Source organism: Lonchura striata, chromosome 18, assembly GCF_046129695.1.
Source record: "Lonchura striata isolate bLonStr1 chromosome 18, bLonStr1.mat, whole genome shotgun sequence".
Classification (NCBI taxonomy): domain Eukaryota; kingdom Metazoa; phylum Chordata; class Aves; order Passeriformes; family Estrildidae; genus Lonchura; species Lonchura striata.
The window spans coordinates 15,001,235-15,026,887 of NC_134620.1; the positions used below are offsets into that span (position 1 = coordinate 15,001,235).

The 25,653-nt window shown below is 45.3% G+C and overlaps 1 protein-coding gene across 2 annotated transcripts in view; it reads left to right on the forward strand.

The window, feature by feature from the left end:
- The window catches only part of ADGRD1 (adhesion G protein-coupled receptor D1), a 117,918-nt gene that overhangs the window by 25,700 nt on the left and 66,565 nt on the right, over nt 1–25,653 (forward strand). For both annotated transcript variants that reach the window (XM_021543959.2, XM_021543961.3), the window contains one exon: nt 1,257–1,398. In XM_021543959.2, coding sequence (XP_021399634.1) covers nt 1,257–1,398 — 142 coding nt within the window. The remainder of the gene's footprint in view (nt 1–1,256; nt 1,399–25,653) is intronic.

A 25,653-nucleotide genomic window follows, 5' to 3' on the forward strand; every position in this document is an offset into this window, starting at 1 on the left:
CTGGTGAAGATCTGTCACACTTCAAATTCACCAAGGTCTCTACAGGAAAAACATGCAGATAAAGGCTGTGGAAAAGCATCCACGCTCTCAGTCTGTGTAGGAGAAGCCTCAAACTGCTGGCTAATGAGTTTAACTTTATGAGTTCTTATCTGAACTTAAATTTGTTGTGTCACAGTAGCAAATTCTGCCTGCAGATGGACAAGTTCCACTCCCATGCTGGTCTCTGGGAGCAGAAGTAATCTCTGATACTGATGGTTTTTTAAGGTCAGAACTGAGGGGTTCTGCAAAATGAGTTCTGTTCTGTGGCCCTGCCAAGGAGCTGAGTGCAGTGATTTGAACATCTGATGTGAGGTTTTTTGGGTTTTTTTCTGAAATAAAAATAAGAAACCACTGCAGACAGGTGGTGGGTGTAAGCGAGGTGGTTTTTCATTTGTTTCAAACTGGCCCTTTCCAGGTGGGCTACGTTTGGAAACCCTGGATGGTGGTTAATTCACCAGGGCTCAGATTTCTTCTGGTAAAACCCACTCATCTACCTGCCCAAGGGACACATGACAGCAGTCATTTAATCCTGCAGTTTGTTGCTGAGAGTGTAAAAAATTCTACCCTGAAACCAAATGGATATCAGTGTGAAATGTGTGAAAATGTGTGAAATGTGTGAAAATACCAAACTCATAAGTTTTACCTTAAAATAAGGGTTCTTATGCAGTGCAAAATGACCTCCCACTAGAATAAATTAATTTCCAGGTCTAATCAGCTATTTAGTCCAGTTCAGCTGTTTGTATTGTGACCTGTCTTTCCCTCTAACAAATCTAACTGGGCATCATCGATTTTTCAAGGTAAAGCTATAAATCACTTCTAAATGCATTCCTGTGTTTATTATGTGCATTTTTCCCGTGTGCCTCACACTGATTTGTCTGTTTGATCAGCCAGCTGAAAGCCCCCGCAAGTTTCCCCCTCACTTTGCTCAGGGTATTGTTTAGATCCCTCATTAGGATTCTCTCTAATTCCCTCAAACACTCTCAGCAAGGCTTGTAAAGCTTTGCGAGGAGGAGCAGGGTGAAGGAGCACCTTTGATGTCAGTCTCCAGGTGTCCAGAGCTGTTCCCTGTGCTTTACAGGATCCTCTGGGGCCAGACCTTGCTGCCCTAGAGGAACTCTTGGCTTGACTGGATCAAGGAGGTCCTGTGTGCCTTTGTTGTTATGTATGAACTAAAAACCAATTGTTGTTCTTCCTTAACGCATTTACTTCTTTCCAAGGATTGCTGAAGCTGCCGCCTACAAAGGCTACATGATCTCAGCCAGCAGTTTCCTCATCTCGATCAAGGTGGAGCCTCTGCCCCAGCTGTCCCACAACCTGTCAGGCTCTCCTCTCATCACCATCCAGCTCACCCACAGGCTGGTAAGTGAAACGGGAGCTCTGGGCTGCACAGAGGCTCCCTGCCTGCCACCAGCTCTTTGTTCTTCCCTGTGATTTCTGTGGGCATTTTTAGTAGCAATTCAGCTGCCATTTGTGGCTGCAACATTCTGTTCTGCCCACCACTGTGGCTCTCTTTCCGTGCTGCCGAGGGCTGGTGGGTGCTCGTGCCGGAGCAGTGCCCAGGGCAGCCGAGTTGGCAGCGTGCTCTGCCGTGCTGGTGCAGCCTGCACAGCCACCAAGTGCTGCTTTCCCACCAGAGTGCTCACAACACAACTCTCCTGGGGCTTTTGCTTTTGATTGTGGTCCACGCAGAGATAGCTGAGGGGGTTCAATGGTCTGAGGGCAGTGGGATGGAGGAGAGTTCGGACTCCGAGGTGCTGAGGGAGGCCATGCAGCATCTCTGACCCACTTACAGCCACCAATGCGACCGGCAAGGAAGGATTTCAATTCTTAAACATTTCCTAGAGTACATCTCTTAGATGTTCTTCTGAATATTTTATCATATTTTTCTTTCAAAGCTATTTTCAAGACAGTTTATCTTCTTTCTGTTGGGCTTTTGATAAAGCTGGAGTGAGCTCCAGAAGCACAGAGAATCCCCGAGGCCCAGGAGTGAAGTGTGTTCCTTTGCTGACAGTTTTCCAAACTGAGAACTCCTAAATGTCCCTAAAGGCCTCTTAGAGATGGGCACTTGTGAAAAGTGAATTTTGCACTCTTAGATCATTGACAAAATGCACTTTGCTGTGTTTACTCATGTTCCTCCTCGTGCTGCAGTGGTGGTGATTTACTAGCAGGCTCCTAGACAAAACTGTGTTTTTTTGTTATTTTTTGGGACGCAGATAGGAACGTTGCATTTATCAGGCATCCTTCTTTGCTTCAGCCAGCAGAGCCCCTGAGAACAGGGATGATCCTGGCTGATTGCAACCTCTGTGGCAGATAAGGTGGGCTGGGAGCTCGGGCTGCACCCAGACCTGTGTGTGCTGCAGGATTTGTGTCAGGGTAAGGTGGGCTGGGAGCTCGGGCTGCACCCAGACCTGTGTGTGCTGTAGGATTTGTGTCAGGAGAGCACTGGTTCCTCTCAGAGAGCTTCTCTGGCTGATGAGCAATGCAATCACAATGTACATTGAATTTGACAGCAGGACTGCTTGCCTCTGACATCTCTAGCTTTCAGAGTGTAATTGCTCCTTTGGCTTTTAATTAATGGTTAAGTTTAACACCAAGGAAAGGGTGAACAGATGACTGGGCCAGACCTTTCTCTTGTACACTGCTGTGCTTCCCCTGAGTCCCATGGCATCACTCTGGACAATACACATTTAGACAACTGTAAATTTGCTTAGGGAAATTACTTCAGCAAGCTTACAGAAGTAAATTCAAGTGAATTTACTCCAGCAGGCTGGGAGGTGGCTCCGTGCCCCTGGAAGCTTTCAGCTGCCAGCAGCCCAGATCCTTTCTGCTATCACTTCACTCTGAAGTGCTTTCCTTTGGTTGAGTAGGGCTCCTCTGGAATAACAGCAGAATTTAAAATGTAAAAGAAATTCTGGCTGCAAGATCACTGTGTTAAAGTGGGTGCTTTAAAGAGTAACAGTCAAGTTATTTATCTAACTTTGATTGAATAATATATTTAAACTGAGAGCATAAAAACTGGCTTAGAAACCTGTTTTATCCATTTAAATACTGCAGTAATGGGAGAAACATTTGAAGTGGATAACATTTCATTCTTATAGCTGTTTGTTTGTTCCACATAATTTTCTCAGCTTAGCAGAGGAAAGTGAAATAAGAAAAAGTAAAAAATACCAAGTCCAAAAAATAGTTTTTCTTTATTAAAGTTTGAGTCTGACTTCTTAATTCCTCTTCTTCTTCTAATGTGCGTAGGAAAAATGCCAATTACTGAGCAACAGAAAACAAAAGGAAGTTGGAATAAACCAAGTCTATTTTAGGAAATAGTTACAAAGAGAATGCCTGTGAACTGAGTATCACCTCTTGCAGCAAAACTTCACAGAGCATTTATCATCCCACAGTTTAATCCCGGTGAGTTAAATCTCCAGGCAGGGGCTTCTCTGAAATGTCTGCAGTTCTCACATAGCTCTGAGGAGCTGGTGAGGTGAGTAAATGTCCCTCTTTTTTAAAACACAAGGAATTCCAAACTGGGACTAATGTCTAATTAATTAGGGAAGGATACAGGGAATATCTCCCAGGGATGTGTCAGTGCTTCCCTTTGCAGGGAGCAGCGTGGGGCAGAGTTGGGGCTGTGGGGCTGAGAAGTCACCTCAGAGCTCATAAAACCTTCTTAATTCAGGGTTAATTCAGGTTAATTCATGGACCAGGGGGAGCAGACTGGGCTCTGCCAGGGCTGTTGGCTGTAATTGCAGCACAGTCTCTGTGAACTCTGAGGAGATTTCATTTCTCTTTTTCACCAGCAAAACTGAATTAAGTGCCTGAATTAAGTGCTCTAAGAGACAGTTTAATACACCGACTTGCAATGGTCAATTGTTATTCAGGAACACTTCAGGGACAGACAGGCATTTTTTGGACAGATTTAAAATTGGTGATGTTCTGCTCCTCACCAACTCGGATGAACTTCTGTGTCCAGCAGAACAGAGCCCAGAAATTCACAGAAATCCACTAACACCTCCGGGTGTGGGGAGGATGTGGAGACTGAGGCTGCTTTGAGGCTGGAGACAGCTCAGTCTTGACCTGTCCAGATGTTTTGTAGTGAGGCAACAGTACATTTTGTAAAATGATTATCTGAAAAAGTCCTGTTTCCAGCAAGATGTTTCTCATAGCAGGAACAACTAGAGAAAAACTAACATTTCACTGCTGTGATCCAAGAAATTACAGCACAGGGTAGAAATTTAGAAGAGATGAATGTCAAGACTGAAATGCAGCACAGTGTGCTCTGGAAAAAGTCAGAAGAGGCATCAGAGGAGGAAATTGTGTCAAACTGCACCAGTATTTTGTAAAACCCATATGGCTGCAAAGCAGAGGCTACATAACCTCTGCTACATAACCCTGGAGTTTTGCCCATGGTGAAGTTACAGTTTGGCATTCCTGGGGACAAGGCAGCTGTAAATTTGTGTGTTTCAGGCACCTTTCAGCTGGTAGGACCAGCAGCAGGGTGTAAATCCAGGCGTGTTTGGTACAAAGGGGGCCCAGAACTGCCAGGGACAGGAGGGCAGCAGTCACAGCCTGGGTGTGAACTCTGTGGATCCCTCGCTCCTGACTGGCACTCCAGAGAAAATTACCTCACATCTGGAAGAAAACTTCTTGTACATGAGTTTCAGCCACTTGGAGTTTTCTCCAGGGCTTTATTTTCTTGTTGCTCTTTGCAGAAGAGGAACATGTGCAGCTGCAGTTCTGGAGAGTTATGAGCTCCTGGCTGTTGCACCCTCTGTGAGAATCCTCTCATGAAGATTAGATGCAAATTGGGGATGCTTAATGCAGCTGCTTTTCCCTCAAACATAGTTTGGGGCAGTGCCACTTTAAAGAATTGTTTGGTTCTGGGAAAAGAAAGGAATGTTTTACTAAGATACTGCAAGTCAGGACTAATTTAGCATCGTTCCCTCTCAGTCCTGTGCTCAGCATGGTCCATTTTAGCAAACACAGTGCCTGGGGAACTGGGAGCTGTTCATCTTTCCTGCCATGTTCCTGCACTGAATCACTGAGCAGCTGCTCCTCTCCTCGTTTGTGAGGAGCTGCCTCTGCTCTCCACTCTGTGCAGTGAGTGCTTCCCATCAGGAGCCTGCTGTGACCCTTCCTGCACCAGTGGGGCTTCAGCAGCTTCTCCTCTGGGTTACCAGCTCCTTCCTTCCTTCAGCAGCTTCTCCTCTCCATTATCATCAGCCCCTTCCTTCAGCAGCTGCTGCTCCTGGTGCCCTCTCCTGCCCTGTTCCTGGGTCTCCTGGTGCTCTCTCCTGCTCCTGGCTGTCCTGCAGCAGAGGCAGGAGCACCTCTGCATTCCCGGGGATGCTGCTGTGCAGGCACCACAGACCCTCTGCACAAACTCAGCCTCATTCACAAACCTGCTCCTCACTTCTCCCTTCTCACTGAGCTTTCAATGAGGCCCTGGGCTTCAGCCTGAAAACTCACCCAAACCTCATCCTTTTCTTTCCTTTTCCTGGCCATACCACACCCCGAGGTTTGTTTATCATTACTGATAAGAAAATAAAATTAGGGAAGAACCCATTCCCATTGGTACACAAATATTAGTGCTGCCATGAGGGAGGCAAATCAATGTGGAGCCAATTAATTTTTATGGCAAGTTAAGTGTTGGCTAATTTATATATTGATTGAGGAAAAACAATAAATCTTGCCCACATCTGCAGAACAAAGGTATAATTATTCAGTGGATGGACTTTGCAATTGAAACTGTGACTCTTGCAGAATGTACCACTATTAAGCACAAAGAAAAAATAATAATCAAGCTCATGATTTTAAAATCAATGCAACGTTTCGCACTTTGTTACACAAGTTAAATCCTTGCTGTAAGGAATACAGGAACTTCACTGAGTCCACATGAAAAGTGAACATGGTTGCAGCTCCCTTTCTTCTTTCTGGACAACTTTAAAGCCCCAGCAGCCATGACGATAAAATGCAGCGCCTCTTAAGAATACAGCAAGAGTTTTCTTTTGATAATGTTATTAACAGAAACATCCCAGAACTTTTTCTCATGGGACTCCATTCTAACAGCCTAGAAAGTTGAACTAACAAAAAATACAGATTTTTGTCAAGCACATTGACAGCTCCAAGGACCAGGATTGCTTTGTGATAAGCTGTAATTCATAGAAGGTTTAATTTCCATGTCAGAACAGGTTCAAACCTTTGGAGACCCAAAACTTTGCCTGTGTTATCACTCATTCATCATAAAACGAGTTCTCAGTATTTCTTTGTAAGAGAAATAGCAGGATATGGGTAGTGACAGGAAATGAATTAATTAGTCTGTATTTCTGGGTCATAGAATATTGAAGTTTTTGCATGGGGAGCTCCCCTGTTGGCTTTCAGTTAAGAGGGACTGGAGCAGGATTATTTGAAAGCTGCCTGTTGGCATGTCAGACACTTTAGACATGAAGGATGAATGTGAGAGAGTTCACTTTGGTTTTGTGGAACTCAGGAAGTTTAGTTCATCATGATGAGGGTTGAAAAGTTGTCTTCAACTGTTCTGGTGATAAAGGAGTAGTGGGCAGTTTCCAAATGGAATGAATTTATAGTTAGGAAGACCCACAGGGCTGGCACACACAGCCCCATGGAGATAGCACACAGCCCCAGGCTCAGCTCTCCCATCCCCACAGGGCTGGCACACACAGCTCAGAGCTCTCCCATCCCCACGGGCTGGCACTGAAGCCACTTCTCCCTTGCCCAGCGTGGCTCTCAGGTAGGGAATGCATGAACTGATTGCTCAAGGAGATTTCTAATTAACAAACCTGCAAGGAAAAAAATACCCTGTGGCACTTTAGATTGGTTCAGGTAAACTCTGTGTGAGTTTTGCTGCTCCTTGTCAGTGTTTTCTACACAAGGCTTTTTATTTGCCTGAGGATGTTTTAAATAATTTCAATAGCAAGAACTCCAGGAGCCAGTGCTGTGTTCTTCATTCCTTGTTTCTGTCTGCTATGGTAGTTGACATCAAATACAGCTTGAATAGCCAGCAAAAGAATAAGTTTGGAGAAAGCACCAGAGACACCAGGGAATTTAGTTTTCTTGAGTGATTTTGTAATTATTCAGCTACACTGGTGAAATCTTACTGATTCCCATTTATCATAAGGGATGTCAATTCTACCCTGAAAAAGTTTTGGAATTTCAGATTTGGGAGAAAGCTTTTTTGTTTGTTTCTTTGTGTTTTTTTCCATCTCAACCTAAAGGTATGTTTTCTTGATTTTTGCATATGGCAGTCATATGGTAATTTTTTAGGAGTATTACCTAAAGGCCCTCCGAACTGGATTGATTTTTCTTTATCAAGAAAGTCAGCTTTGCAGTGTAATGCTATTAATTTGCACTCCAAGTAATTAAAAAGCTAGAACAGTATTGAATTTTTCTTCTAATCTCTGATTTCTCAGTTTCACCTTTTCTGTAATGGTTGTTTTGTGAGTCATACAACCATTTACTGGTTTATTCAAAGTTGAAGTCCTGATTTCCATTGATTTTGATAGGTGAAACTCTTTGTATTGACATGATCTATTTTCTAGTCAAATGCTTTTGTTTGTTCTTGTCACACTGAAAGCATCACTATAGAAATGGGCTCAAGCTTCAGTGGGACCAGGATCTCATGTGGAGTCAGCCAGCAGAGCTCACAGACGTGAATAAAATGGTGCCAGTTTGGAGTGACAGGACATTCCCAGATTATTGCACAGACACTGAACTTCTCAAATGGCCAAAACTTTCCAAAATGTGGCTGCTGCAAGGCTGGTGAGCAGGGCAGTGAAAGTGCACCACGGTGAGGGCATTATTTCAGAGAGGCACATCGAGGCTTTGGAGTTTGCCTGCCAGAGTGGAGCAGTCTGGTGAGTGGTAGAGTGCCCTGCAGGGAGGAGGCTGAAATGTTCCCTCTCTTGGTCCTGTGTTGAGTCCTCCTAAAGTGTCACCGAGGAGCTGTGGCAGCTCCACGTGTCTCTCTGTGGCAGAGCGTTGGGCTCAGTGTAAATTCCTCTGAGGAGCAGGAATATTTACATTGAAAATCCTCCAAGAGTTAGACAAAGTGTTAGTGGGGGTAAAGGAGGCATGGGTGAAGGAAGAAAACCATCCAGGGAATAATCCAGTGCAGCTCAGGAAAACCCAGCACCAGCCTGGGTTCTGCTTCAGAGGAGCAGCGTTTGCTGCAGGGAGCAGCTGCCAGGGTGACAAAAAAACAGACTTCAGACAAAAAAACAGACTTCAGACAAAAAATCAGAGTTCAGATCCTCTGGGCCTGAGCTCCTGCAAAGTGCCCCAGTGCTGGCAGCTTTTCCTCCCAGAGCCTGGCTCAGTAAGGCCAGGGCCACTCTGCATCTCCTGGGCAGGGCTTTGCTGCGAGGGCTCACGGGACCCCCAGCCCAGGATGGGAGTGCAGGGGGGCTCCTGGAGCCTGGGGCAGGAGCCAGAACAGCTGTGGGGTTCTGTGTGCCAGGGACAGTGCTGCCCTTCCAGCCTGCTGGCATTGCCCTGGGGCAGGAGCCAGCACAGCTCAGGGCTCTCTCTGTGCCAGGGGCAGGAGCCAGCACAGCTCAGGGCTCTCTCTGTGCCAGGGGCAGGAGCCAGCACAGCTCAGGGCTCTGTGTGTGCCAGGGGCAGGAGCCAGCACAGCTCAGGGCTCTCTCTGTGCCAGGGAGAGGAGCCAGCACAGCTCAGGGCTCTCTCTGTGCCAGGGACAGGAGCCAGCACAGCTCAGGGCTCTGTGTGTGCCAGGGACAGGAGCCAGCACAGCTCAGGGCTCTGTGTGTGCCAGGGGCAGGAGCCAGCACAGCTCAGGGCTCTGTGTGTGCCAGGGACAGGAGCCAGCACAGCTCAGGGCTCTCTCTGTGCCAGGGAGAGGAGCCAGCACAGCTCAGGGCTCTGTGTGTGCCAGGGACAGGAGCCAGCACAGCTCAGGGCTCTGTGTGTGCCAGGGAGAGGAGCCAGCACAGCTCAGGGCTCTGTGTGTGCCAGGGAGAGGAGCCAGCACAGCTCAGGGCTCTGTGTGTGCCAGGGACAGGAGCCAGCACAGCTCAGGGCTCTGTGTGTGCCAGGGGCAGGAGCCAGCACAGCTCAGGGCTCTGTGTGTGCCAGGGACAGGAGCCAGCACAGCTCAGGGCTCTCTCTGTGCCAGGGAGAGGAGCCAGCACAGCTCAGGGCTCTGTGTGTGCCAGGGACAGGAGCCAGCACAGCTCAGGGCTCTCTCTGTGCCAGGGATAGTTCTGCCCTTCCAGCCTGCTGGCTTTTCCTGCCACCAATGCAGCTCCTGCCTTGTTTCCTTCTGGAGCTTCCCTTCAGGGCTAAAATGCCCAGGGATGCCTGGGGTGGCCAGCTGGGGCATGAAATGGGATGTTGTGTGCAAATAGCTCAGGATGAATCCCACAAAATCCTCTGAAGGCAGCGTGGAGGGAACAAGCTCCTTCGAAATGTGTTATTAAAACTGATCACTTACTTTAGGGAGCAAGGAACCTTACACTTATCTAACCGCCTTGAAGTACGTGATGTCACTTTAAATCTTTAAATCATTGATATTAAATCATTGTCACTTTAAATCACTGTGGTATTTCACAGTGAACCACACAAACATCAGAGCCAAATATATCCTGTGAACATAAAACCTGAGGAATGATAGAAGAATTTCCCATGAAAAATTTATAAAGAATTTGCAGAGACTTAGTGCTTTATTATGGTAAATTCTGTACCCAAGGGAACAAAAGCATAACTTCAGTATGTAGTATATTTCTATATTGTATATTTTGATTCTTCACAGTCTGCAGACTGTTGATTAGCTTCTTACTTCTCTTGAGTTGAGTATTTTGTATATCCCAGATTTACATATTTGAGCTCATTCTCTGGCTTTCTCTTGAGGAAAGTTAGAACTCAGTATATATTGTCTAAGAAAAAAAAAAAAAAACACCCATAAATATTCTTCCACTTCAGGAAAAAAAATATTTTGAGATTGCTTCCTGCAACTGTCAACTAGCCAGCAGAAAACAAATGTACTGGCAAGAATATTTAGCAGAGCAGCAAATTTTAAGTGGTTGCAGAAGACTGTTCCTGGAAGGCAAACTCCGAAAAGGAAGCTGTGACCTTTTTTCCTAGGTATCTACTATGTTTTGGATGTTTCATACATAATTGCCTGACTCTGTCTTCAGTAAAGATATGTTGAAACACTTGGAGATTTACTGGGTTACATGTAGTGATCAAATTTTAAAGGCAATTAATCAACACAAGGACTCTGTTCCAGTGCTTCTTCTCAGAGAGCCGCTTTTCACTTACCCTCTCCTGCTGCAACATTTCATCCTGATACTTGCTGCTGTGCAAGCTTTGTAGAACATAATCTCAGTGCTTGAGATCTAAGCTTCTGAGTCTTGTATTTTCTTGTGATTCACTGAGGGGTTTAGCTTCAGGCCCCAGCTTTTGGCTCCAGCCTAGCAGTGCATAGTGCTGGCCAGGAGCTGGGTGGGCACTGGAGAGTGCTGAGCCAAAATGCTGGGGGTGGATCTGCTGCCCTGGGCTTGCAGCGAGGGGCAGGCAGAATTCTGCTGGGCCCTGGGGCTCGGGGCAGCCAGTGAGAGGGACGTGGAGTTACACTCAGACGTGGAACGTGGACGTGGGGTTCCACCCAGACGTGGAGTTCCACTCATTGTGGCTGTGGGGGCAGCTTGGCAGCTGTGCAGGGCCAGTTCTGGGTGGTGGGGTAGCCACTTACCAACTGGGGTAGCCACTTACCCATTTGGGTAGGTAGTTACCAGTGTCACTAGCCCGTTACCAGTGTCAGTAGCCCGTTACCAGTTCCAGCAGCCTGTTAGCTCTGGATGGAGCAGAGCTGCTCCCTGGCTGTGTTCACACCCCTGGCTCAGGCTGTGCTGAGCGTGGTTTTCCTTTGGAGACCCTGGCACTGCCATCTCCTGCTTGCCCAGCTGCCCGAGCAGCCCCGGAGGGACTCCAGCCCTCCCTGAGCCCCCTCACGCCAAGGCAGTTGGTGACAGGTTTTGGCAGGATTGTGCCTATTTGTCTTGGTTGATAAGGGAACCTGGAGCAAGGCTCCTCTGGGTTTGCTCAGCTGAGCCCTCCCTGCAGACCCGCACTGCCAGGGGAGCTCCCTGCTGGGAGTGTTTTGGGCATACATTAAGGAACCAGAGGTGCTGTTCGTGCCTGGTGTAAAGACTGCACAGATGAGATATGGAGATTTATATTTGTAATGACAGAAGCTTGGATTAGTTGCTGAGGAAAACTTGCCCCATTTTGGATTTTCTGTAGTGTGCAGTTTTTTAAGCCTAAGGAATGCATTTAGAAAGATAGAAAAAAAAAAAGTTAAAAAAGAATGATGCTATAAAAGTCCTTTATTTTTCCCATATTCCTTCTTGCATGACTGAACTAGGTTTTATATGTTTTGATGATACCACAAATGTGACATTTCAGCTGAGAGCTATAGAGCCCTGAAAATAAAAATGTGTCCTGGAAGCACTGATGGATCTCTGACAAGGCTGGTGCTTCCAAACTAATGGGAAATGATGACAAGCCTTGCACACAAAATGAATGGGTTCAGCCTGAGCTGCAGCCTCTCTCATTTGCCTGGCACTGCTCTGTGCAGGACATTGTCTCAAAGGTCTGGGATGATTGTCTCTGCAGGACAGTGACTGAGTGTGCAGGACAGTGATTGTGCAGGACAGTGATTGTGCAGGACACTGTCTCAGAGGTCTGGGATGATTGTCCGTGCAGGACAGTGATTGTCTTTGCAGAACATCCCTGTGCCAGTGCCCCTCTGTGCTGCTGCTGCTGGGCTGGCTCAGCTGGCCTGGGAGGTGGCTCAGCCACATTCAGCTTAGGACTCTGCAGGACAGTGCAGAGAGCAATATTTCACATTTTGTACACAATATCTCCCGTGACAGAACCTCTGCCAACTCCAAGAAAACATAAGCTAAAAATAAAGGTAAATTTCAGAGCACTTGGAAGAAAAATTGTGCAACTTAAACATATGGTCTGATGAGAGTCTAAGTAGCTTATATTTTGAGAACTAAATATAGAGAAGTGTATTCTAGTATACTCTATTTAATTTGAGAGTATGGCAGAACTACAGCTCTGTTCTGTATTGGTGAAAATTGGTGTTACACTGCAAATCTTATTGGCAGAAGGACAACTGTGATCAAAACCCTGTCTGCTGCTGCAGCTGTGCTGTGATCAGGATGTGATGCTGCAGCCTTGTGCTCTCCCCTTTGGGTCTGAGTCTGTCCCTGCTGGGGAGGACCGTGCTGGTGAGACTGAAGGCTGCCAAGGGAGCCCACAGAGCTCTGTCAGAGCAGGGAGAGGGTTCTGGCTGCTGTCCTGGCTGGCCCCTAGCTGACAGCACATCAGTAATTTACACCACAGTGATAATACGTTGTAGTGCCAGTAACTTTTTATAACACTTATAAAACTCCTTATTCCTGTGGGGAAGCATTCCTGCAGCGTGGGCAGTCCAGTGATCACTTTCAGATGTCAGAGAGGACTGGGACAATGGTTCCTTGCCAGCTCTGTGCTGAGGTGCCCAGATTTTCCAGGCTCCAGGTCAGGGAGAAGCAGTTTGGAGAGCTGGAGGGAGGAGGAATGCAGTCCCCACCTGGGACATCGTTACAAGTCTCCAGGCAAGCCAGGAATCTCTTCCCCCTTTCTCACATCTGTTCCTCTGCCATACCTTGAAAGTCAGATTCTAAATGCCCATATCAAACAGCCATCACAACCTGCTGTGTTATTTCATTTAAAGTCACTCTGGTTTATCATTTAATGCTTGCCCTACATTCCTTTGGTATAATATGTGTAAGTATTTTCCAGGGTTCATTCTGTCCTGCTCGTGCCAGCTGCAGAAACTCCAGACCACAAGAAAATGTGAGCAATGAGGCAGTGCCTGCCAGCAGGGCTGTGCCTGGTGCTGCCAGGCCAGGCTGGGACAGGAATGCACTGGCTGGAGAGCACCAGGCCATGGAGGTGATTTCTGTTATCCCTGGAAACGTGTGTTAAACGAGCTAACACTGCTCAGGTATCACACCTGCTGAACTGGGCCAGCTCGGGGTGGGTCGAGGACTGAAAATCTCCCCCAGGAAAGTGCATGGGCACATCTGAGCTTCAGTGCCTGGTTTGCTTTCTGTTTGCTTCGTGAACAGAAAGTTTCTGTTGAAATCCTTCTTGTTTCCTGGTATAACAGTAAAAGATATTGGGGAAAACTTCAGGTTTCTTGCAGGATGGTAACAGAGGCAATAAGGTATTTGTGAGCCTTTTCCCTCATTCTGTGATTTCCTGTCTAAACAAGTGCATTATTATTGCAATGATGCATGTGCCTATTCCTACAATTAAACACTGCAAAGTTTAATTTTTTTAACTGGCCTGAAAGATCTACAGACAGCAATATTTCATTTCTCCTGCATGACCAGTAGCTTGAAGGGGAATGGTCTTGGTGCCAAAGTCCAAGCCTTGAGCCCTTCTGTTGTGTTGGATCAGAGGGGCTGGGCTGTGACTGCCTGCAGAGGATTTGATTTAAGCTATTGTGGATACAGTTTGTGAAACTCGTGGGCACAGAGCCATGAAAGAGAATTGCAATTTAACTATAAAATACCTAAAAGGCTGGAGTCATGAGAGGACTTCTGCAGTGACATTTGAGTAGATCAGCACTGAAATAATGCAGGTGGAGTTCCTATTTTGTTATTGGATGTGTCAATTCCTCCAAGTTAATGTATTTACAGATTACACAGATCCCTTAGCAGTGTGATATCTCCTCTCTGTTAATGATATTTGAAACAGCAGAATGTCCTGGGGAAAATCTTGTAATATACTGTGCTTTGGCTTTAATTAAACTTCAAGCAACCTTTATCTTCTAAAAATCATGCATAAGTAAGATATACATGATGTTTAATTTGAAGTAGAAATAACATTGCTTTAGAGTCATCCATTTAAAGATACATGCATGCAATTCTTCATAGGAGGAAAACCTAAGGTGGCAGTTTTTTGGATTTTTTTCAGGTGAACTATCAACATAACTAAGCAATTATCAGACACCAGTGAGAATGATTACTTAGTTCAAGTTAAGGGCAGAAAGAAATAGAAGAGAGTGGCTCTAGCCTGCCTTTATTTTCATTCACAGAGAGAAGATTTACCAGCCATTATGTTGGGATCTCTTAGCAATGGATAACTTGACAAAGCAGACAAAAATCTATTTATTATTAGATCTTCATATTCCAGAACTACTGGCATTAAATTTCTTTTAGAAAAATGTGAGTTAAAAAACAAATGTATTTTTGTAGAGATGATAGGGAACTGAACTTATCTCAGGAAACAGCACATCCTGAGGCTGTTGAGTTTATCAAAATGTTCATCATGAAAGGCCACTGTGCACTGGCAGTCAAATGTCAATTAAAACCAGATCTTCAGAAATAAGTGCCTTGCCTAAACAGAGTGAGCAGAAATGAGATGCAATTTTAAAAGCAACAAGTGCCCCAAATGGAATCATGTTTTGACATTAAACATGTCAAATTTCCTGACGATTTGAGTATTGTATTTAATGTTTGTGGAGAGAAGAGGAGGAAACTGGGCTGAAAGTTCAGATGTGGGTCAGGGGGGGATTTTCAGCCCCACTATAGGACAACCATGTAAAGCCCATTTCAGTGTGAACCACGTTCTGTGTTAGCAGTAAAACTGTGTGAGAAAACCAGTGGATCTTAACCTCTAATGGAGGGTTAACCCAATGGATCTTAACCCTCCAAATTCTTGTGTAAGGTAGAGGAAGAGTTTCTCTGGTTGTGTGTGGCCAGTTTTGGCTGAAGATCTTTGTTCTGTAGCTGCTCTGTAAGATGCAGATCCTCTTGTCAAACCTGGCTGCTGCTGCTTGTGGAGAAACCAGAGACTTGTAAATCCTGTCCTAGGGAAAAAAGAAATGCAGATGCTAAGCCAGAATATATTTACAGTTGTATCAGTTGCATAAGAAAGAGAGGAACTCCCCTCCAGGAATGTTCAGTCTGTGGCAGCACCCAGTGCTGGTGGGGTGGGCAGTGAGCCAGCCCTGGCTGCAGGGCTGTGCTGCTCCTGGGGCAGCCAGGCACCCCTGGGGCCGCTGGAGCTGCAGTGCAGGGCACACGGTCAGCTCCAGCTCTTCTTTTGGCTGCTCTAAAAACGGGAGTGTTTGCCCAGCTGGGAAAAAAGATCAGTTCAGACATTGTTTTCTGCCCATTCATGATTGTGCCTCACATGGACATATTGTAATTTTAATGTGAATATCTATTTTCCCATGTTTATCATGGCCTGAGGTAGGTCGGTGAAAGCTCTTTCTGCCTCCTGTTGGCATGAGCTTATATGGACTTCTGCAGTGGAGGGGTTGCATGAGAATTAGATATTTCCAACTCGTTCTGCAAAGAGGTTGCTCGGGGTGAGCCTGTAAAACAAAGTACTTTTCACCATGACATAATCCTGCCTTCTGTACAAGTGTCTCAGACCACCCGTGGTGGCCAGAGTCAGGTTCTTCGATGGTGTGCAGGAAATGCAGCCAGACTGGACTGAAACATCTGGGGAAAAAAGGCCCCTTGGTAATTATGGAATTTTAAATAATTACCCATTCCACATTGTTCTTTGTTTTCCAATGGTTTGAATTGTAATGAGAGATCTTCTCAAGGTACAAAGAATTTCAGATTTCCAGTTGTTCAGACATTGCACCATGTTTCCAGGATGTTCAGTCCCCAGAGACTCTTGGTTGAATGTGGAATGGCAACAAAAGCTGTAAGGTTTTTTTATTGGTTTAAGGACAGGGGAGGTGAGCACTTAAATACAAAGCTGGGAAAACAAGAGGGAGCATGAAGCCTGGATTATGGTGTGGAAGCAGGAATCACAACTACTGCAGTTCCTATTTACTCTCTCAGGGTATATGAATGACTTGACTTTCCAAGTGGGCTTCTTTGTTTATCATCTGTACTGTTCATCCTTCAGGCCAGAAAGAAAAACAATCAGGGCAACTTTTCTGGCCTAATTTTGTCTTTTCCAGCCCTTGTAATGAGAGAGGACTCTTCAGTTTCCATGAGAAGGAAGCCTTAGGAAGTGCAGCTGGGATGTCACAGAAAGGCAGCTCTGCACCTTTTCATAAAGTTCTCACTGGCCCTGCTCCAACCTCATCTTTTATTGCTTGGGTTTCTTTAATCCAGTTGCCAAAAAAGTGGCAGCTTTTGTAATTTACTGATATATTCACTGCACTCTGTTCACCTGCAGACAGCAGGACATCCATCATTTTCCCTCTTGTTTCAGGCCAACCAGAAATTTAGCTGTGGCTGCCACTCCCCAAAGCCCAGCCCTGGCTGCACTGAGCTGAGAGGAGCTGTCTAGGCAGGGGACACCTGGCTGCATGTCCTGCAAGTCTGGGGCAATACCTGAATAAGCAGGATAATTTGGGAGAAATGGGGTATTATAATCAAGCCCTACTGTTAGGTAAGCACTGGGTTGATAAACTGCAAGATGAATCAACCTGTTCAATGCCATCTGTATAAAATTACAAGATGGATAGGACTGGATGAAAAATAGAATGCAAAATAAGACCCAGTAAGGTGCAGCCACTGTACAAGGCCAAAATTCTGTGAAAAGCTACATAATAAAGAGAAATATATGCAGAGGCCAGCAACTGAATGTATTTGCATGGATCAGTGCCCATATTTCTGTCTGGAGTTTGCAGGTGTCAGCAGCTTCCAATATTCACCTTTCTGCAGCCTCTCCAACAGGCTGAATCCTGCTTGCTTTCCTTCCTTCAGAGGCAAACAGGATATTTAATGCCCTCTCACAAGTGCCAAGCAGATCTAATGTGTTCCAAGGCACCAGTGTAAAAGTTCAAAGTTTGCTGTTTACCAAATGCATAAAGAAAAGGGTGAAGATGAAGTGGTTATTGGAGGAGTAAAATAATGCAGGACTTGGTGGAAAGAGCTGGAAGTGGGATAAGCCAGGCAGAGATGGAATAAATCAGTCGCTGTAAGGCACAGAGAAAGCAGGCTATTGTAGAAGGTGACCCCCCAGATCAGGTAAAGGTGTGTGAGCCTTCTTGGAAGGCTATTTTAGAAATGAAGAGCTGGTAAGAAGTCTTGTGTAAAATCATACTGCACCTGTTACTTCCTAGGGATAAATTCACTTTCTTTTAAAGTGTTATCCTAAGGTTGGTCTTGTCTGATCCATATTGGAGATGGATTCATAAACTGCTTTGAAAGATGATTTAGAAGAACAAAGTACAGCTGCTGAGAATATGCTGGGGCCCAACAACCTTTTCTGTCTGCATCCCCTGCCCCTGAGGTGCCCTGCTATTGCTCCAGCAGAATTGCTTTGTGCTGCCTCTCATGAAAGCCTCAGTCAATAGCCAGCTTTGCTTCAATGGCACAGCAGTTTTATTTTAAAACAGCATCTCCTTGTTGTCATTGATCTTTGCTTCATCAGAAATTTGTCATGCCAAGCATTATTTTACAGGCAATCATTCAGAGGTTTTACTCCAGTTCAGTTACCTCTTTGAGGAGGACTAAGTGCCTGACCTGGGGGTTGGTAACAGAGCACCAAAAGCCACTGCTATCCACAAACAATTCTGCTTGTTAATAGTTGTTCATTTAATTGAAGTGATGTTCTGTCTGTCTGGATGATCATCAGCCTTATTTGTCCACAAAAAAAGAGATAACTGAAGTCACCTTTATTCTCATCTGGGCCCAAAGCACAGCCCTGCTGCAGCTGCCAGGACAAAATGGGCCCATCCCAGCAAGGTCAGGCCGCTGGGTGAGGCAAGGTGGCATAACTGAATAGCAACTAAAACCCTGAATTCACATTGCACAATATTAGTAAATAAGGATCATGAGGGACAATAAATCCCCGAGACCCTGGTCTTAATTTATTTTAAACAGGAAAACAAATGAAACCAAATTAAACTCATAAGTCATAGTGTGAGTAGTGTCCAAAAAAGTGTCAGTTCCAATAAAATATCACAAATAAAAATATGGGCATAAACTCGGAGGATTTATATCACCAGCACCACAATAAGGCCTTCTTTAGTTGATTTTGAGACATGACTCAAAATGTGAAGAATGAGAACATAAATATAAACAAGGGGATTTTTTTTCCCTAAATGCTGAAAGGGTTATTTTTAACACAGTAAACTTTTTCATTTTAAGTTAACACTAGTCAGTGTAATTGGAAGAATATTTCAGTGGGTTTAGCAGAGCCGGCTGAAGTACTCAAAATAATCTGTACAGAACTGTCATGGAGCTGGATTAAATAGATTATTATACTAATCTGATTATAATAACCCACAGCATCATTCACAGTCTTTGTAATGAGCTCTTGCTAATGAGTTCTGTATTACTTTTCCTTAGATGTAACATTTCTGGGAGGAGAGAATTTATTTTTCAAAATATAAACTCTGCACTTGTATATTTTTGTTCATGGCAATGAGTTGTTGTTGTGAAGCACCCGAGATATTTTTCATCCTTTAATTAAATAACATCAGTGTTCAAATAACAGCAACTGCCTGTCGAAGAGTACAGTACAGTCATTCAAGTGATCTCCACCAGAATAATTACCCTACAATCAAGCTGTAATTTGCCTTTTCAAGTTGACTGAATGATCCAGATTGATTGAAAAAAGGGAGCTGGTTTTTTTTAATAGGAAATAAGAGATGCTCATTTCACGTTCTACACTTTTGAGAAATAATTAATCGTGAGATGCCATTTGGCTAATCTGAAATAGCTTCTGACAAACCCCCCAGGGTTGTGGCTTACACTGGTGGGAGTTAGAGCTGGATCTGTGTAAATCAGTCACAGCACCTGTGGCCTTTTCACAGTGAGATTTCCTTGTCCTCAGACTCTCTGGAATTATTGTGCCAGAGACCTGGCCACGCTGGATTTGTCAGAGGGTCCCATCAGGCCCCTGCTCCATTTCCCAGCAGTGCCGAGCTCCCTTCCCCAAATCCCCTTTTCCCTTCTGCTGGCAGGGGATGGATGGAGGGCCTGGGTCCCATTCCCCAGGGGTGCAGACTGCTGTAAAAAATGCTGAATTCAGAGGGGTTTGGCTTTCTGACGCTGCCTTTAGGACGTGGGCCTGACTTTCTGACTTTCTGACTTTCTGTGGCCCTGCACTTTGTAGCTGTGAGCTCTGCTCCTGCCTGCCAGCACTTGGGCTGGCCTTGCACACAGAAAAATCACCAGACAAGGGCACTGCTGCCTTTACAATAATTGGTTCTTTTCAGTCCTGTAAATATGATTCTTTTTCTGTCTTTCCTTTTTCTTCATCTGGCCTTTAAATTTCTGACTAATCCTGATTTTTATGAAATCTCAGTGCTGTACAAGATCTCTCTTCAGTAGGTATCTGTTTAAATCAAAGTATTTAGTCTGAGAAAATCATGTTGTATGATCATAACACTGAGAGCAGGAAAAAGCTGACAGACAAATGGCTGGTTTATGGAAAGCTGGGAGAGATACAGAAAAAAATGTATGTTCAGAAAACTCTAAAGCAAACAAAAAATTTGGCCGGCAAGTTAAATTATAAGGGTAAAGTTTAAAGCAACTTCTTCCAGAAATTCTTCCTGAAGGTTTTGTGGAATAAGGCAACTTCTTCAGTCCTGACACTGTAAGAGTATGAAATTGGTATAAAACTAACAAAAATGAAAACAATTTAAACCGTTGCTCAAACTCTGAACCAAACAGTTGCAACGTTTTCATGAAATTCAGAAGATGTTGTTAGCTAACAATGCCGTGCAAGAGCTGGCTTTGTGTCTGCACTGGAGTTCAAGGCTGTGGGAAGAGCTTTTCATGTGGCATTTCTGGTGGGGCGAGCAGGCTTTGGGTGAAGCTCCTGCCCTCCCAGGAGCTGGGAAAAGATGCACTTTGGGTGCCAGGAGTCAGCTCTCAGCAAACCATGCAGTTTTGGAGGCGTGTCTCTGTTTTCTCAGCTTTCTAAAGCTAAAATAAGAACAAAGACTGGAAATTATCTGGTTTTGGTAGAGTTCATCTTTCTGCCACTCTTTTTTTTTTATGCTGCTCCAGGACCAAGCCGAGCCACCAGAGGATCTTTGTCCCCAGCAGCTCTCAGGGACCTGCCTGTGACACAAAACCTGCAGGTTCTGCTGCTCTGGGGCACTTCAGGTGCTTCATCTCCTTCCATGGAACTCCTCACAGGCTCTTTGCTTTTGCTCCAACCCCCAAACAAAGTGTGGATGTTCCTCTGTCAGAATTCTCTAGTTTGCATTCGTTTAACTGCAGTTTTTAAAGGATGTTGCTGAATTTGAGTATAAATTGCTTTTGTTCACTATAGCAGTCCTGAATGTGTAAATTTGCTTTCTGTAAGGGTGAATATATTTTCATATATTTAACCCATGCTTTTACTGCCTTAATTAGGGCTTTTGTGGCTCCCTTGATTATTAAGTTTGTAAACTGCAGCTGTATAAAGTGAGTGTTTGTGATCACAAAGGGAAATGGAAAGATAATTTTACATTGACCAAGCCTTTGATATCTAAACCCCATGTCTGGACCTGGCATAATCCACTTGTGTAACTTGGAGCAAATTATTTAAATGTAGTTGGGTCACTTGGATCAGATTCAAAGAAGTGTGGTGAATTATCTCAAGAAGGAAAATGGTCAATAATAATTGAGTTTGCCCATATGTGTAATGGACACAGTCAGTGATCTTTCAGCTTTTTTTTTTTTTTTTTTTTTTTTTTTTTTTTTTTTGTTCTCAAGCCATTGTCTTTAACAGAAAGAGACCGAGACTCAAAAAGCCACTGCACCCCTCGTTTCTGCTGGAGAAATTGCTCTCCTTTTTCTCTTTCCCTCCATGCCCTACCCAATGAAGATCCTGGGTGTTTTCAGAGCAGTGCCTGGTCCCCGAGCCCTCGGGAGAGAATCTCCCCCTCTGGAGCCCTCGGGGGCTGCCAGACCTGGGACCCCTGGGAATCTCTGTGGCTCCCCAACATCTGAGCCTGCCCGAGCCCTCTGCCCTCCTGGTGCTCAGAGCAGCTCTCAGGAAGGCTGCAGTGCCCGGGTGAGCAGATAAAATGCCTTGTTTGCTTGAACTCAAAGGCCTGAGCAGCAGCTGAACTGGGGTGGAACCCTTCTCCAATCCAGGAGTTTACAATACTTGTTATTTTAGTCCTTTTTACTGGCACAGATGAGATTGTTTGACTTATGATTTATGACATGTTTTGGGAGAAAAATCACTGTATATAAATGAAAGTTATTATTATTACTATTACAGGGTTCTCCATAACTTTTACAGTTTATAGGCTGTAAGCATTGTCTTTAGAAGCCCTGTATTTTAAGTGTCTCAAGTTGGCCTTGAAGTTGTTCTCAAAGTTAAAAGCTGAAATACTAAAAACCATCTCAAAGCAAAGTTGTTTCCCTTCCCTCTGTTTTTCTTGTACAATGAAAACAGACCTTTAGAAACTTTTGCATCACTAAGACACAGATAAATAAATGTCATTGTTGGCTTCAGGCTTTGTCAGGTGCTAAAACTAAAAACAACATACCCAGAGCGCCAGATACAACAGACAACAAAGAAACCCGAAAAGCATTGTTTCTCTTTTATTTATAACATTTATTTCTTTCTAATGCAAATCTGAGGAAGTCATCGACTGATCTTGTGGGTCAGGTGAATTTGGTGGCCCTGCTCCTCTTGGCACCAAAATCTCCCTCCACTGGGAAAGCAGAAAAGCCTGGCTAGAGCAGAAGAGTGGCTGCTTTATTTGTCCTCAGGGAAATGTGCAAAATCCGAGTGTGTCCTTGGGGCTGTGGGTGACAAACAGCCCTGCAGCGTTATCTGTGCTCGAGGAGCCTGCTGAGCCATCCTGAGCCTGCAGCCGGGCAGGGACCCCTGAGACACCTCCTGTCCTCTGCAGAGGGGCTGCCACACCTGGCATGGCTCAGTTTAATTAAATGTTCTTCGCTACACAGAGCCTGAGCACCCAGGGAGCGTGGCCCAGGGGAGAAACATCAAAGTGCCTTGAAAATGTCGCAGTCCTTTTGCTCAAAATTAGGGGACAATTTTTTGATCGCTCAGTGATTTCTTCAGGGAAATGGTGTGGAAAATTAAGACTTTTGGATATTTTTTCTTAGAATTTCGTGGCATTTTATTTTTTCAGTCCTATATTACGCGGGAAAGGGAAAAGCAGAACAAACAACACCATTCCCTCTATGTAGAAACAAAATGTGAGGAGCAATGCTTGTTTCATGCAAAATTTCAGGAAAAATAAGAAGCAGTCAACTCAGAAGTGGGTAACTTGGCAGCACAAAACAGTTTCATGGGCAGGCATACCTGTGATTTCTTCTTCTTTGCTGTACGTGTGTGAGAAAACTGTCCAGATCTCCCATTTAAGTTTCATCAGGCTTCTGGCTGGGCTGAGCACAGACTGTGCACTCCACATCTGCAGCTGTGGCTCTGTTCTGGACACAATCCCTCCCACTGTCAGATAAACTGGAGTATAACTTAATCTTGTTGGAGAGAGTTTGTTGTGTGAAGAAAATGTGTTTTTGGAGACCCTCCTGTGTTCATCCATGGGTTTGTGTGATTTCCAGCCACAGCCAGAATCCTGCTGGCACTGTCCAGAGCAGGTCTCAGCTTGCAGCTGAGCTCTGCCCAAACACATTTTGTGTTTCAGCTTGAGAGCAGAGCAAAAGAAGCACTGTAAATACATGAGGTTAGAATTAGATACCAGTTGATTGCTTTGAATAATGTCCACCCTGTTTCAGCTTAGCACCTTGAGGTGTTCTCCCAAGGAGATTTGTGACCTCAAGGAGTGTGGGGGAAAAATAATTTTCCTTTGCTTTTGTCAACTGGCCTCTAAGAAAAGTGTATTCAAAGGCCACGAGCTGGACCTCTGTCCCCCAGTGCTTACAAACGTGAACTTCTGTGTTCAAGGGGCAGCTCGTGGAAGGGAATGCTGAAACTCTGCACAGCCTCTGGTCCCTCTCTCAGCATTCCCTTCACTGCTGCTCCTTCCAGCACAGAGGTTTGTAAGCACTGGGGTAACCTGGACCTGAGCCAGTCGAACCCCAAATGCTGGAAAGCCCTGTGACCTGGGAAAAACCCAAAATGTGGCTTTGTGGAGGGCCCCACCTCCGTGCTGTAAAGGATTCTGGTGCTGAAAAGCCTTTGGGCTGGCAGCCCCTTCTAGTAATGAAATCTAGGGGAGTCTGAAGTCTCTGAGGGCGTTAATAAGGAATTTTGCTGGCTCTGTAATCCAGACAATGGTCCAAAACTCCTTTAAATCCAGGGAAAGCCTAGCTGGCCTAAGTGGGTTTGTGATCAAGCCTTGAGTTTAGTAATGAAGTTCCTAGGCAGGTTCAGCTGGACATACAGACACAGGGTTTATGTTACAGCTCAGTCCCAGGCCCTGCTGAGCCCTCCCTGGAGCTCCTGATGGCTCCAGTGCGATGATGTCAGAAGTCATAAAGAGCTGCCTTAGTGAGCAAATGGTCAATAGCTGCTTTTCTGGGTAAGAGAGGTAAGAGATCCCTGGAGCAGCCTGACTCACCTCATCAGCTGTGGCCTTTGGGCTTTGCTGCTCCTCCTGCTCTGCTGAGGTTGTATATGGAAGAACGGGGGGATTTTGCCAAGGCAAACCCTGGGAAGAGAAGTAGGAACAAATCTCCAGAAAAAGCTGGGTTGGATCAATATTTTGCTGGTGGGAAATAAGCAAAAATGAAGCAATGGTGTGTAAAAAAGATACAAGACACCTGACCATGCTACTGAAGTCCTGGTGGGGTGCTTAGAGGATTCCCTGAGCTGCTGTTTGCCCTCCACTGTGTGCCCTGGGTGCATCCCACTTAAAATATACCCAACGTGTACTGGGTAGCACCAGAGGGGAGGACAACATGGTTTGAAGAGGCATCAGGGATAATTCTGTTGGTAAATAATATTTCAGATAGGATTTTGGTACCTTTAAAAGTTTTATTTTCTTTCATTCCTTGAAATCCTCTCTGCAGTACTCTGAGAGAGGTGACTCCTCGAGTGCATGGCTGAGTCCCAGAGGAAGAAGGGGCTGTGCTTTCTTTTCCCAGCTCTCTGTCCCTCTCCTCAGGCTCTTCTGCCTTTTGATTTTGTAGCATGGGGAGACCATAATGAGAGGCTGGCCATAAATCAGAAGATTGCCATTAAATTCTATTTCTTTTCTCTGTGTTGATGCTCAGGGCTGTTTCACTGCAGTGCTTTAAAGCTGTGATTAATGCAGGGCACAGCCTGGGCTGTCCCCACGGTGCTGAGGGCCCTAGCAGGTGAATTTGTGGGGGTGCCTGAGTGCTGTGAGTGCAGCAAAGCCTTTGTGTGCAGGGCAGGCCAGGGCCCCGGCACTGCCCGCGTGCCCCTGTAATTTGCTGTGCTGCAGGGAACCCAAACGCTGCTTTGGGGAAGGCTGGCTTGCCCCTTTCCTCAGTTTTAGAAGTACTCGATCTTGAATTACTTACAACAGGACTTTGTGCAAGAGCCTCTGATCTGTGCAAGAAATGACCTGGGAATTTTTTAATGAGCACCTTTTATGTCGCTCAGAGTAAGCAGTGGGTGATGTGAGCACAGGGTGGATATGCACAGCATGTGCCATTTTTGGTTATGAGGGTACTAAAAAGGTTCTGAAGTTGTAGGTCGTGGTTGGAAAGAATCTCTTGACTTATTTGGATTGTATATCACCCTGTGACCAGTTAGCCATCATCTCTTTATTTTAAAAATCCATTTATTTTCTAGGCTGTCAGCCACTTATTATTTATAAAGAGGTCTTAATTGGAAGTGTTGTCCCATTGGAAATATTCCCATGAACACAGGCAAGAATGTTTCCAAAATTAACATGTTTAGCAAAAGAAAGAAATCTTCAAACTCTGTAGCATAAAGCACCCCGAGCTCTCGCTCAGATGACGCTGGAAGAGCTGCTGCCATGCTGGGAGACAGCGTGTTGCTGAAAATGGACTGTCTTGCTTTGAATAACCCCGATCACAGCAGCAGCACCGAGCCTGGTGCCCACGGAGTCCCTGCAGTTTCCTGTGGGCTCAGCAGGAGCAGCAGGGTGCTCTGAGCCCTGCAAAGCCCCTGGCACACAGCAGTTTGCTGAAGGCTTTGCTTTTTCGGTCTGTGACTTTTCTGATGCTCTGTAGAATCTTCTCAGTAAATTAAACTGTGCACTCAGCCATTTCTGTTTACATACAACTATGATTTTATTAGCTCTAAATAATTTCCAGTATTTGCGTGCTATATTTTTCTTAAAGAAGAAGCAAGACAAGTACAGACACCAATGGTGTGGCATGCCTCAGGAGCTGACAGGAACATCACATCAGGTACATTGTGTAACTACTGCATCCTGACCAAGTGCTTAAAAACCCAGCTTGCCATGAGGAGAGATTTCCCTGAAGTGCAGCAGAAGAAGGAGCCTGGCAGTGCTGCCTCTGAAGGGAGAAAATTATTTCTCATTCTTTGCCCATCTAGAATTGTTGCACTGACTAACACACAAGTGAGTTTGGAGCTCTGCTGCCCACATTCCTCAGACCATTAGATCAGTCTGCAGAGGGACCCGTGCTGATTTCAGGAATCTTGGAAAAGCTGAGCTCTGGGCCAGCAGGGCTGGGGGCTGAGTAACTGAGGAGTGCTCATTTCATG